The sequence below is a fragment of the Salmo salar genome, chromosome 10 (assembly GCF_965601325.2).
Source record: "Salmo salar chromosome 10, fSalSal1, whole genome shotgun sequence".
NCBI lineage: Eukaryota > Metazoa > Chordata > Actinopteri > Salmoniformes > Salmonidae > Salmo > Salmo salar.
In genome coordinates, this window is record NC_138300.1 from 20634360 (window position 1) to 20647931 (window position 13572).

Sequence of the window (13572 nt, forward strand, 5' to 3'; positions counted from 1 at the left end):
GCAGTCCTCCAATCAGGCCTTTATGGTAGTGTGGCCAGACAGAAGCCACTCCTCAGTAAAAGGCACATGACAGTCCACTCGGAGTTTGCCAAAAGGCACCTAAAGACTCTCAGACCATGAGAAACAAGATTCTCTGGTCTGATGATAGCAAAATTGAACTCTTTAGCCTGAATGCCAAGCGTCACGTCTGGAGAAAACCTGGCACCATCCCTACAGTGAAGCGTGGTGGCAGCATCATGCTGTGGGGATGTTTTTCAGTGGCAGGGACTGGGAGACTAGTCAGGATCGAGGCAAAGATGAACGGAGAAAAGTACAGAGAAATCTTTGATGAAAACCTGCTCCAGAATGCTCAGGACCTCAGACTAGTGCGAATGTTTACCTTCCAACAGGACAACGACCCTAAGCACACAGCCAAGACAATGCAGGATTGGCTTCGGGACAAGTCTCTATGTCCTTGAGTGGCCCAGCCAGAGCCCAGACTTGAACCCGATCGAACAGCTCTGGAGACACCTGAAAATAGCTGTGCAGCGATGCTCCTCATCCAACCTGACAGAGCTTGAGAGGATCTGCAGAGAAGAATGGGAGTAACTCCCCAAATACAGGTGTGCCAAGCTTGTAGCATCATACCCAAGAAGACTCAAGGCTGTAATCGCTGCCAAAGGTGCTTCAACAAAGTACTGAGTAAAGGGTCTGAATACTTATCTAAATGTGATATTTCAGTTTTTTGATTTTTAATAAATTAGCAACAATTTCTAAAAACCTGTTTTTGCTTTGTCATTATGGCTATTGGTTGTAGATTGATGGGGAAAATGTCTTTTAAAATCCATTTTAGAATAAGACTGTAATGTACCAACATGTGGAAAAAGTTAAGGGGTCTGAATAGGAACTGAATCTGCAAAGCTGTCCTGATCTTTTTCTAAACCCTTACAAGCACAACAACTAAAATATATTTTGTTCTTATATTGTAAGAATCCCACGGGGGACCAGTACGGGATTTTTTTTTAATGAAATGTATGCATTCACTACTGTAAGTCGCTCTGGATAAGAGCGTCTGCTAAATGACGTAAATGTAAATGTAAAATGTAACATCATGTTTCAATTAATAATCGTTTGTGTTACTATCACAATACAGTATTTTGAGAAGTTACTTGTCTGACAGAATTTCAGATTGTGTGTCCTTGAAAAGTCGTGCATGTCAACATTTGATGAAACGACTACGTCCGTAACTAACCATATCCATGGATTTGATCACCAAGGCCACACAGCATATCATTGTCTGTGGTGTACAGTACTAGATGAACATCCCAGCATCAAAATAACCACACCAACACACCCATATAACGGGTCCAATCAAAGTTTTTTAATGATCATTTGTCATGTAAAGAATATCTTACAATATGACAGGACTGGAATTCATAAGAACATCAATAAATACGGATTAATACTTGAGGACCAGATTCACTAAGCCTGTCACATCATCATCATCATCATCACACAGCGTATCTGTGCTTGTACTGTAGTCCTTGTGGCGCTGCCGCGTCCTGGGGGAGGCGGTGCGCTGTCAGAACTGTAATGTGACACTTCAGGCTTCCCAAAGGAACGTCTCCTTTTGATGATGCGGCAGCAGCGGTTGTGTCTCTCCCGTCTGTCTGGTGAACGGAGCATTGGGAGCTGAGACTGTATGAATAAGGTCCATGGAGTCCAAGCAACAAACACGCCAAGAGTTTAAAGGATTTTGAAAAAAATCCCACAGAGTATTTACATCACAGAGAGGAGAAGAGGAGGAGTGGAGAAGGGTGCTTTGTGGTCTCGGCTACTATGCGTCTGGACCCCTTGTTTTCCCATTCTCTCCGCTTGTAGCTTCCTTCCTATACGAGTGCTGGTTTCTTGACAGTGACTAAATGTTAAATCAGTTTACAGTATGTAACGCTCTACAGTTCTGTACTGTACTGTATGTAACCATACACAAAAAGGGGAAATTAGCTCTTAACAGCTAATGCTTAGAAATAATTGTAAACATTCCAGATAAAACAAATTCTGGGCTATCAAGGGGATTGTACATCAATTAGGACAGATTATAAACTAACATGTCAACATGGTTCCCATATCTATGCACGAAGAATACCTAGTGTTGGTAGATATGGGTAACATTTTCTATGCTATGGGAATATCATGTTAAACAAAAGGAATTGATCTTGGGGTCAAAACAATCACACAAACACACACAATGTCAAGGGGCGTTCTAGAGAGGAGTTAAAACACGCAGGGACAGAGAACAGCTTCTGGCAACCCAAACTAAAATGAACCATGAAAGGAAAGAGTTCAGAAAGCCAGCTTGCAATGACACTGATGAGGATAGCTAACAATAAGCAAATATGCAGTAGGCCTATCAAGTCATGCTGCCAGTCTCACAGACAACCTAACTAGTACCTCAGACAGACTAACCATGAAATCAATGAGCCGTCTCAATGACAGCAGATGCAATAGTCATTCCCCAGTCTGATCAGTTTGTCATTGTCAGAAGGTTAACATCTGAAATGGGTAGTATACAGTTGTACGTAGAATACATTCTCTCATAAAAACAACCACATTATCATATGTACTATAGCTGGTCTGGCTTTATAGAGTAAATCTCATTATCCTTGACTTGAGACCTCTCCTAGGGTTAATATCATAACAGTTGACACATTACCCTCTAGCAGTCAGAAAGCAGGTTTCCTCACCGCAGGACCGCGGCTATGCTGAGAATCCCATTGGTTGATGGTCTTGAGCCAGTCCTGACACAGCGGTGTTTCTGATGCCTCTGCTGCTACAGAGCTGTCATCTCATTCACCAGCACACTGCGGTAGAAAGCAGCTTGTAATGAGATGACAGTGACCTACAGTAGAGAGCCGTGTTGAGGTTTAGTGTCAGGATTACCTGCCCTCACTGGGCTCCTGGCGACCAGCACCGAGAGGAGGGGGGGACAGGAGAGAGAGGACAGGAGGCGTGAAGTGAGGACAGGAGAGGAGGCGAGAGAGGTCTAGGCAGGGGAGGAGAGAGGAGAGGAGATGAGTGGTGGTTCCTGGTTGTTCCGCTGGCCACTGGCTCGTTTTCTGTCTAGCTGTTCTAAGAACAATCTCCCCTCATCCACCTGTGCTCATCTCATATTTGTTTGCCATGCATGCTTACTAATACTAGTAATACTTGTGTTACACACACTGGGATGCCCCCCCCCCCCACACACACACACACACACACACACACACACACACACACACACACACACACACACACACACACACACACACACACACACACACACACACACACACACACACACATACACTGTTTATACTAAAGCAGTGTATGTAGTCATTGATGGATGCTTGCTGCTAACGCAGGGCCCTGATGAAATAGAGGTACTCTCTCCCTGCTCCTCTCCGCTCCTGCCTCGCTCCTGTCCTCTGTCTCACACTCCTACAACAGTGTAAATACAAAAGGGCAAAGTTCCGCATCATTATAGCTTGTGCTTCAGAATACTAACAGAGTTTCCTTCCTCTCCGGCTGCTCGTCTGTTGCTACCCGAGACAGACGACAGAAAGTGAACTTCTCCATTGCTCTAACCCTCTGATCCAATCACATGCTACCCGACTGCGCATCCACTCATCCACACACTCACGGTTTGCCGACCGTGCAGAGATATAGATACTGCTCTGACATAGTTCTAAATAAGATCCCTCTTCCCCCACCCACCCCCCACAGGGAACCCAGAGCCGGTGTGATCAGAATGGCTCCGTAGCAATTAAGGCAAAGTGCTGGCTATAGCCTAAGGAAGAAGCCCAGATGGTTGTGAAGGTATTCCTCCTGCAGGCGTGCCGACCATGCCATGCCGCGGCAGCAGACAGCTGTGGCCGACCTCTGTTGTTTAGTGACTCGTCTTCATAATTAAGGCTCATCGCAATGAAGTAGCGATCCCATCGTCTCAGCCGTCTGCCTGCCTTCAGGGCATCAGACTGGAGAGCTGGAGAGTGGTAGAGAGGGAGAGTGGGTGAGAGAGAGGGTGCTGTCTGGAGCTGGAGCGAGGGCGGCTCTGTGTGTGTGTGTGTTCCAAGCTGGAGCGAGGACGTATATGATTATGAGGGGTGTAAGCACGTGTGTGTGTCAGAAAAAGAGAGGGCGAGAGAGTGTCAGATAGGGCAAGAGAGAACATTTGTCTCTGTGATGGAGAGACAGTATGTGTCTGGAGAGTCTGTGTGCATCGGAGCAAGCTGACACAGTCCACAGAGCACAGTCAGCTGAGTTGACCCATTGCTCCTGGAGATCCACCAATAAGCAGCTGGTCTGGTGCAGTGATAACAGCAGCCTCCACATCGGTCGGCCTACACTGTACAACAACAAAAAAAAACAGGACTCCATCTCTACTCCTTAATCATATCCAACATCTGTCCAGCCCAGGCTCGATCTCAGCAGAGTCTCGGTTTGTTCGTTTAACAGTTCTGTCCACCTTGTGTGAGAGAGATCCAATCACCTCTTCATATGTGTTCTTCCTGTCACACACACACTCCGTCCCCCGTACTACTGTAAGTGACAGACACATACTGTCCTGCTTAACCCCATAGTAATGACAGTCATCACCGTATCTTTAGGAGAATCTCAGCTGATTTATATGCCTAAGGAGCCCCAACCCACCCACGGTCAATCCGTTGTCTGGAATGTCTGGAATGGTAGACAGGATAGAAAAAAAAGCCGATATTAGACTGACATCTAAAAGACGTAAGAAGCGTGAGTGCTGTGACAGGCCTGTGGCTCCCCGTCCGTCAGAGCAAAGCCCCTGTCATCACAGCCAGGGACAAAGGTCATGACGATAACCTCTTCATTAATTAAGCATGCTTTAAGGGAGATGAATTGTACTGATATGGAGCTTGCTCTCTTTCAGGCCCTGTCTGTGTCATTGACAAGGTGGATAAAGGGATGATGATGAAAGACAAGGGAGAGAGGAAGAGAGGAGGGAGAGACAGAGAGAGAGAGAAAGAGAGAAAGGAAGGTGGGGGCGTAAGCTCAGAGGAATTGCGTTAAGGCGATAAAGGAGCTTTGGAGAATCAGTCGGATCCTGCAGTAAAAATAAAACATGTCTCCTTTTTCTACCCGCTGTAGAGAGAGGAGGTGGCCCGGGTCTTATCCCAGCCGGCTCCGGGCTGCAGCAGACAGGACAGCTCTGTTTAAAATCATGCGTTTCCTGGTACCATTCTGAACCACTGGTCCAGAAATACAAGGGTGTTTTATCTCTTTTAACCGTCTCAAATGTTTCTAGAATTTTCTGTGGGCCCTGTCGCTGTCACTGTCGCCCCCACACAAATCTCACTGAGACTGGCCTCTGAACCCAGCCACCTCTGCGTCCTCCAACAACTCTGGTTCTCTGTATTTAAAGCCAGATCCATACACTAGGACATTAGCCCAGCTTACTCCTCCTCGGGTGGGGCAGAGTGTGTGTTCATCCCGGCATTATGCCCCCATCTGCACTACTTTAAAAAGCTAATTATGGGCCCAGCTCTGTACCCGCCGGCCTGTCAGAGAGCCCTGTCATCTCTCTGTTTGATGTGCTGGAGAAGGGGGCGACTGCAATTAAGAGTCCGAATTCCCTGCTCCTCTCTTTTTTTTCTCTCTCTCTCTCTATTCCTCCCCCTCTCCTTTTCTCTCTCTGACAGTCTGACAGAACAATTTCTCCTCAGCGGGCCAGAGAAGTAGAACTCCAAAATGGAAGACGAACAGACCATTGACACCGGGACACAGACGGAATATGAGAGTGTCGTGATGGGTATGAGAGAATTCTGATGAAGGATCATTGCCTATTAGCTAGCTGGGAAGCCAGACTCAGAGAGGCTAGTCATAATCAGGCCTATTCTGGGTTGGGTTTCTCTACTCCTTACTAGCTATCTCCTCTAATAGTGAAGCAGGAACACAGAATGACTTAGAAAGGAAACACATACAGTAGGACGATATCGTTAGAAGAAACATGGACTGCTGTGGGGGTCTTCCACCACTACGGGGAGAAATTTGAGCTTCTGGATCGACCTCAGTGGCGTGAGGTCGATTTGGATACAGGCTAACTGTGCGTTTTCTCGGTTTTCCTCTACACCCAGTTAAAGGTGACTGTCATAACAATGATGAGATACAATGCTAGTCATTTGAAACCAGTAGAACCGCCAGTGTCAAAGAAAGCACGTAGCTAAATCTGTTCAGAATAACTGTTGTAGGTCATTAAGCAAAAGGTCTTCCAAAGCGCTAACCAAAAACAGCAAAGTCAAGAAAGACAGTCAGACAACACATCTGTTAAAAACAAGGTTAGAATGGAGACTCAATTGAAAAACATGGATTGCATGTATATGTATTCCTCGACTCTTCTGATTTTGATACAGAATTTTCTGACGATGTTGTCACTATTTACAGTTTGTACTAAACCTCCTCCTCCACGATCATTAATGTGAAAATAGAAGGAAACAAAAGAAACCTCTTAAGATTTTAACAGGTGAACAAAGCCCCATATCCTGGGTCCTCGTTGACTTGATAAAAGTAGGCCGGGAGGGAGGGAGACAGAAAAGAAAAGCAGTGAAAGTAAAGAAGAGTACAAAGAGATTGTTATTGTCTCAGTGAGGCCTAGCAGTCGGCTGTCAGGCCTCAGAGTTGAGTATGATACAGGCTGGCTCTGGGAGCCAGGTTGTGGGGTCAGGAACAGGGCAGGAGAGGGGGTAGAGAGGGGTAGAGGAGGGGGACTGGGCAGCGAGGCGAGGTTCGGGCAGTGGACGTTTTTGGTTCAGATGTGGGCATGAGCGTTCCCATGCCCGTGCCCATGCCTGTGGCCCTGATCCCCTCCGTGGTGGCCCCCCTCTCCGTGGTGGCCCCCCTCTCCGTGTCCATGGCCGTGCTTCTTGTGCTTTCTGCGCTCCCGTCGGCCGTTGTGATGGTCATGGTGCCGCCTGTAGCGCTGTGCTCCCCGGGCTGGAGAGAGACAGAAGGGAGAGAAAGGGTGTGAGAGGGGAGGAGTCAGGAGAAAGAGACCGGATGAGAGGAAGTAGAGGGGGGTGTGACAGGTAGAGTGGAGCGTCAAGGATGAGATGGAGTGAGAGAGGGATATGAGATGTGAGAGGAGGGGGGTGAGAGGTCAACACCACAGACATACAGCTCTCAACATCAGCCACTCTGTCTGAAGTGTCTTCTCTACTCAACTTTACATTACTAGCTCTCTACATGTATTAGGACTGTCCTCCCACTCACGTCCTGAGTGAGCCGCTTCCTTCATGTGTTGTGCTGCCAAATTGGATCCATTGGTCCTGGATTAGGTTTGCCAACAGAAGGTCTACCTTGCCATGATAATGACTAACAAACGACTCTAGCAGGAAAACAACATTACACTCAAAATGCACCGAATACGAAATAAGGCTCCATATTTTCTCTCCAGTTCAAACAGCAGCAATTCATTATTTGTCAGTACGAGCCGAAAGGGGAAATGGGAAATACTTGTTTGCTCATAACTTCTTAAAATGGGCAAACATTGATACAATCCTACAATATGAATGATTCTGCTGTCATAAAGGAAGATGGATGTTTCTGTCGTTCGGCAGAGCGAGTTTTACTTCTCATGGGAGGATAGTAAAATGAAATGTTTCTTCTTGGTGTTTCTGGCATTCCTCCAAACTCCTGGCTGTCAATCAGACTTTGGAGCGATACACTATCTCAACAGAAAAAGGGCTATAACTTAGTTTTATCTACATTAAAATAACATTACCGTCGTCACACAACCTCTATCTGAATGAGAATTTTGTCAAATTAAAGCACATGCTACAACTTCTATGGAGAATCTTGTATTCCTACTGAATTCAGTCTCATTTTAAGTTGCCATTCCTCCACTGTTTTTGATCATTTACCCCATAGAGATAAAACTTAAAGCCCTTTAACAGTCTTGGTCACTCACACTTAGTGCAGATGATTTTGGGCCGCTCCCATTTGCCGTTGGCACGACACTTGGCCGTGGGGACGTGGCGTTGGAGGAACCCGTCGGCACACTGGTAACGCACCACTGAGTGGATGTCATAGTGGGACCGCTTACGACCAATCAGAAAGGCGTTCTTCACGGTGGGAGGGTTCACACACAGCACTGCCAAATGGAGAAAGAGAGCGAGAAATGGAAATCCAGCAATGGAGAAGTGGTACATTATAACAATGTATATCAAATCAAATGTATTTATATAGCCCTTCGTACATCAGCTGATATCTCAAAGTTCTGTACAGAAACCCAGCCTAAAACCCCAAACAGCAAGCAATGCATGTGTAGAAGCACGGTGACTAGGAAAAACTCTCTAGACAGGCCAGAACCTAGGAAGAAACCTAGAGAGGAACCAGGCTATGAGGGGTGGCCAGGCTTCTTCTGGCTGTGCCGGGTGGAGATTATAACAGAACATGGTCAAGATGTTAAAATGTTCATAAATGACCAGCATGGTCAAAATAATAATAATCATAGTAGTTGTCGAGGGTGCAACAAGCACGTCCGGTGAACAGGTCAGGGTTCCATAGCCGCAGGCAGAACATTCACAGTCATCAGTCATCACCCAGTCTTTCCCCTTTCTGTTTTTGCCCTTGTCCCTGAACAAGAGACGGTTGAAGAGCCCTGTTTTAAAGAACATTCCCCCTCCACTCTTCAAAACTGCTGACGGCACACAACACACACACATCTAAAGTTCAAAGGAAACCAAAGAGATGAGTCATGTGTGTGTGTGTGCTAGTCTGTGTGGGCTGTTGCTATCTCCTAGAGCGTTGTGTTGATGTGAGGAGGGGGGACAGGCAGACAGACAGGCAAAGTGGTTGAGACACCAGACAGACCCTACAGGGCTCTTAGCCCAGTGAGACATCACACTGACTCACTGACCTTTCAGCTCTGGCTGTTCCCCATAGACACAGATCTAGGATCAGCTTCCCCTCCACCAAACCTAATCTTCACTCTCTGGGAGGAAAACACCAAACTGACTTTAGATCAGTGCCGGGTAACTTTGTCCTACCCCGACCTTTCAGAAGGGATTGGGCCCTCAGGGGCCACAGTGTGTGACAGGTGTCAGGAATGCACCCACGCTTACTGCTCATTGGCCGGATTAGAGGGAGGGCGAATGAGAGACGAGGGATGAGGAGGGGTGACTGGGTTGACGGTGCAGTTCCTCTGTCGTTCCCCTAGATGGCAGCTCTGCAGTTGAAACCTAAAGCCCTCAGTGAGTTTCTAACCCCTAGACAGTCAACAACCCAGCTGTAGACTAAGTGGAAGTGCTTCTTTCCCTTCCTTGAAGTAATCGGCGATCTCTCATTTGGAACATGGTTGAACATGGTGGAAATGAGGTGTCCCTTACATAGCTAACACTAATGCAGAACTACCAGATCCGAGCAAACTCCAAGGAGTAGAGGAAGGGAGGGAAGGAGGGAAGGATGTATTGTCCAGCTATCCACACAGGGTCTGTGACTGCAGTATGGGCCCAGTGGGAGGTCTGGACTTCTAAAAGTAGGAAGTCAGCTTAATGCCAGGCTGTAAAGGCCCTACTGCAGTACAGAGCACTAAGACCAGGGGCTGCAGTACAGAGCACCAAGACCAGGCGCTGCAGTACAGAGCACTAAGACCAGGGGCTGCAGTACAGAGCACTAAGACCAGGGGCTGCAGTACAGAGCACCAAGACCAGGCGCTGCAGTACAGAGCACTAAGGCCAGGCGCTGCAGTACAGAGCACTAAGACCAGGCGCTGCAGTACAGAGCACTAAGGCCAGGCGCTGCAGTACAGAGCACTAAGACCAGGGGCTGCAGTACAGAGCACTAAGGCCAGGCGCTGCAGTATAGAGCAGTAAGACCAGGGGCTGCAGTACAGAGCACTAAGGCCAGGGGCTGCAGTACAGAGCACTAAGACCAGGGGCTGCAGTACAGAGCACTAAGACCAGGCGCTGCAGTACAGAGCACTAAGACCAGGGGCTGCAGTACAGAGCACTAAGACCAGGCGCTGCAGTACAGAGCACTAAGACCAGGGGCTGCAGTACAGAAGTGTGATTAAAAGGCAGGGTACAAGAAACATATACTGCTCACACCATAATACCATCAATTCTACGTAATTCCCTGTAGGCTATTACCTAACCATGATATTATTAGACAACATAATAACGCTTAGCCATATCAGATTACCCCACTTTTAATAGCACAAAAAAAATCTTTAAATTGTGTTAACAGGTTTTGTTTAGACTGCCAGTACAGTGATTGCTGTAACATCTCACACCTCGTATTCAGCCAACCAGAAAACCACCGTTTTCACTCTCTGTGTTTAGTGTGCAGTAACAGAGACTAGGAGGGACATTACTAACACTAGTGTGCAGCTGTGGCAACAGATCAATAGTCACAGGACCAGGCATGACACTCAATAACACCACCCAGATGTTACTGACTGGGGCTGGGATGCCTGGCAGCCACGCAGGACTGTGTGTGCGTGTGTGTCAGGCTGATTTAGTGTTCTTTTCAAAGCTGGAGACAGTTGGAGCCTGGATCCATCCAGCGCTCTCCGAGCCCTGTGGGCTACATCTTTACACTTAGAGTCTAACATGTCTCAGCAGATTAGACAGGGGTGAGCTGGGTATGTCCACACACAAAGCCACACACTCCAATCTTAGCCAATGTATTGATCAGCTACAGCCAGTAGGCAGGCAGGCAGGCAGGCAGGCAGGCAGGCAGGCAGGCAGGCAGGCAGGCAGGCAGGCAGGCAGGCAGCAGAGTTGGGGTGAACTGTATATCATAGTGTGTGTCCTGGGTGGCTGTCAGGGCGAGCTGCTTCTCTGTCCCCAGAAGAAAGGTGCAGGTGAAAAAGTGTACTTGGTAGAAGGCAGGTAGAGGCACTGCCCCAAAGTACCAGTGTACTCTGGTCTGGTCTGGTCTGGTCTGGACTGTGTGTCTGTTAAATAATATTTGGAACTGTATATGAATAAGTATGTGAATATTTGATAATATTCTGTTCATATGTGTGTGTGTGTGTGTGTGTGTGTGTGTGTGTGTGTGTGTGTGTGTGTGTGTGTGTGTGTGTGTGTGTGTGTGTGGTGTGTGTGTGTGTGTGTGTGTGTGTGCGTGCGTGCGTGAGAGCGAGATGCCTTCGCCACAACCCATCCTCCTAATCAGGGTGGCTCACACCTGCCTGTTCTGTGCTCTTCCCCATGGCACTATGGGTAACACTAATCACCCAGATGACGCGTGTCACTGATTGGATACTGCCTCTCTCTCAGAGGGACAGGCCTGAGTGTCAGCCACACGGCAGTAATCAGCCAACCACGCCATACGGGCCCTGATGAGCAGACCCAAGAGAACAGCAGCACTACAGAATAGAACAGACGGTTAAGTTGGGCTGGAGATGGAATGCTGTCACTGACTGATTGACTGAAGGTCAGCTTCCCAATTAAAGGTATTAAGTTAGACCTGTGACTGTGTGTCACCAGCAATGTGTTGCACCGCTGTGATGAGACAAATAACATACAGCGGAACGTTGATCCGACTCGAGGGCAGTGGACACCACACTTTAGTGTGGCACGAGGGACTTATCTAACTCTGTGGCACGAGGGACTTATCTAACTCTGTGGCACGAGGGACTTATCTAACTCTGTGGCACGAGGGACTTATCTAACTCTGTGGCACGAGGGACTTATCTAACTCTGTGGCACGAGGGACTTATCTAACTCTGTGGCACGAGGGACTTATCTAACTCTGTGGCACGAGGGACTTATCTAACTCTGTGGCACGAGGGACTTATCTAACTCTGTGGCACGAGGGACTTATCTAACTCTGTGGCACAAGGGACTTATCTAACTCTGTGGCACGAGGGACTTATCTAACTCTGTGGCACGAGGGACTTATCTAACTGTTAAGTTTTATAACTGTAATTCTGGTGACCATTAAGATTAACTAAATAATGTTTCTAGCCTGAGGCCAGTTGAAATCAGTACCCAAGAGGATCTAGCAGTGACCCGATCCTCCATTTCCTTAAACACAGCTCTGGAGTCTGGCCAGTTGTCTCAATAAACCTACAAACATCTAGTTGGCTGGCTATTAATACCCTGTCTCTCTGTCTGCCCCAAATGCAATTGAAGACCGTCTGCTCTAATAAGCCCACAGAGGAGCATGTTAGGATGCGCACTTCTCTGGCATCTCACAGCACCATGACAGAGCAGATCCACAGAAGCCTGGTCATGTGACACAGAAACTTTACCAGTCAGCCCCAAAACTTTGTGTGAAACTCTTCCAACAATGTTTCATACAAAGGAGGATAATTTTTATGTGGATTAAATGTTCTGAAGAACTCTCATCCCTTGATCTGACAGTAAGACCATCTCTGTAAGGAGCTGCCTTAGGTGTGAAAGCATAGCTACAAGTGAGCTGACTGCGCTTGGAGGTGAGCTGTAATGATCAGTGTTAGCCTGTGGTCCAGACTGACTGATTGAAGAGGCCTAAGATGACAGAATACTTGTAAGTATTCTTTAAAGTATTTAAAGGACAGCGGAAGCATAATATCACCTCCTCTTCAACTCTTTTTCATTCTCCCCCACTGTCTTTTCCTCCCCTCGACATCCCTTTCAAACTCTCAGTCCCTCTCTCCCCCTCTCTCTCTACAACCCCTCTTGATTCCTCCCCCCTTCCCTCCCTTCCTCTTTCTCCCTCTCACCTGTTCCCTTCTTGCAGACGTAGGGCAGGTTGTAGTTGCAGGGCACGTCGTTCCACTTGCCGTTCTCGTGGGCGATCATCACCACACAGTCCTCTCCCCCCGCAAAGAAGTTGTCCGGCTGGTTCTCCCGCCAGTTCTCATATTGCTGCACAGTCACAGACACACAGGGTCAAAGACACAGACACACGACACCGACACACGGTACAGAGAGTCACAAACACAGCCACAGACAGTCACACAACACAGACAGTCGCACGGCACAGACAGTCGCACGACACAGACAGTCGCACGACACAGACAGTCGCACGACACAGACAGTCGCACGACACAGACAGTCGCACGACACAGAAAGTCGCACGACACAGACAGTCGCACGACACAGACAGTCGCACGACACAGACAGTCGCACGACACAGACAGTCGCACGACACAGAAAGTCGCACGACACAGACAGTCGCACGACACAGACAGTCACACGACACAGACAGTCACACGACACAGACAGTCACACGACACAGACAGAACAGAAAAAGAAAGTGATAGATACTGTAGACTGTTTCACTGTTCTCTTTTACTGAACAAGAAGCTGATGTGTCTTTCTCCAGCGGTATAGACTGACACAGAGTAATGACAGCTCTTTAACAACATCAGGCACAGAGGAGCTGCCTCTAGGAAGATGTAAATAGTGTAGGAAGAAAAGTGGTTCAGCGAGCGAGGCTGTACATATACACAGGTAACGACACATTCACTCAATCAACTTCCCACCTGACCTTTAGCTAACACCCACATCCTCCCTAGGGACCTCTGCTATGAGAGAAATGCACTCTTCAATAGCAGGCGGCGTCACTGTGGTTATTGTCAGTCTGAAGTATGTT

At 47.7% G+C, this 13572-nt stretch overlaps 1 protein-coding gene across 1 annotated transcript in view; it reads right to left on the minus strand.

Moving 5' to 3' along the window:
- Positions 1-1338: 1338 nt before the first annotated feature.
- LOC106613725 (neurocan core protein) overlaps positions 1339-13572 on the minus strand; it is a 196269-nt gene continuing 184035 nt past the window's right edge. Inside the window, exons 14-16 of the mRNA XM_014216278.3 lie at positions 12698-12842; positions 7952-8134; positions 1339-6978 (exon numbers count right to left, since the gene is read on the minus strand). Of these exons, the coding sequence (XP_014071753.3) occupies positions 6794-6978; positions 7952-8134; positions 12698-12842 (513 nt within the window). The 3' untranslated portion in view covers positions 1339-6793. The remainder of the gene's footprint in view (positions 6979-7951; positions 8135-12697; positions 12843-13572) is intronic.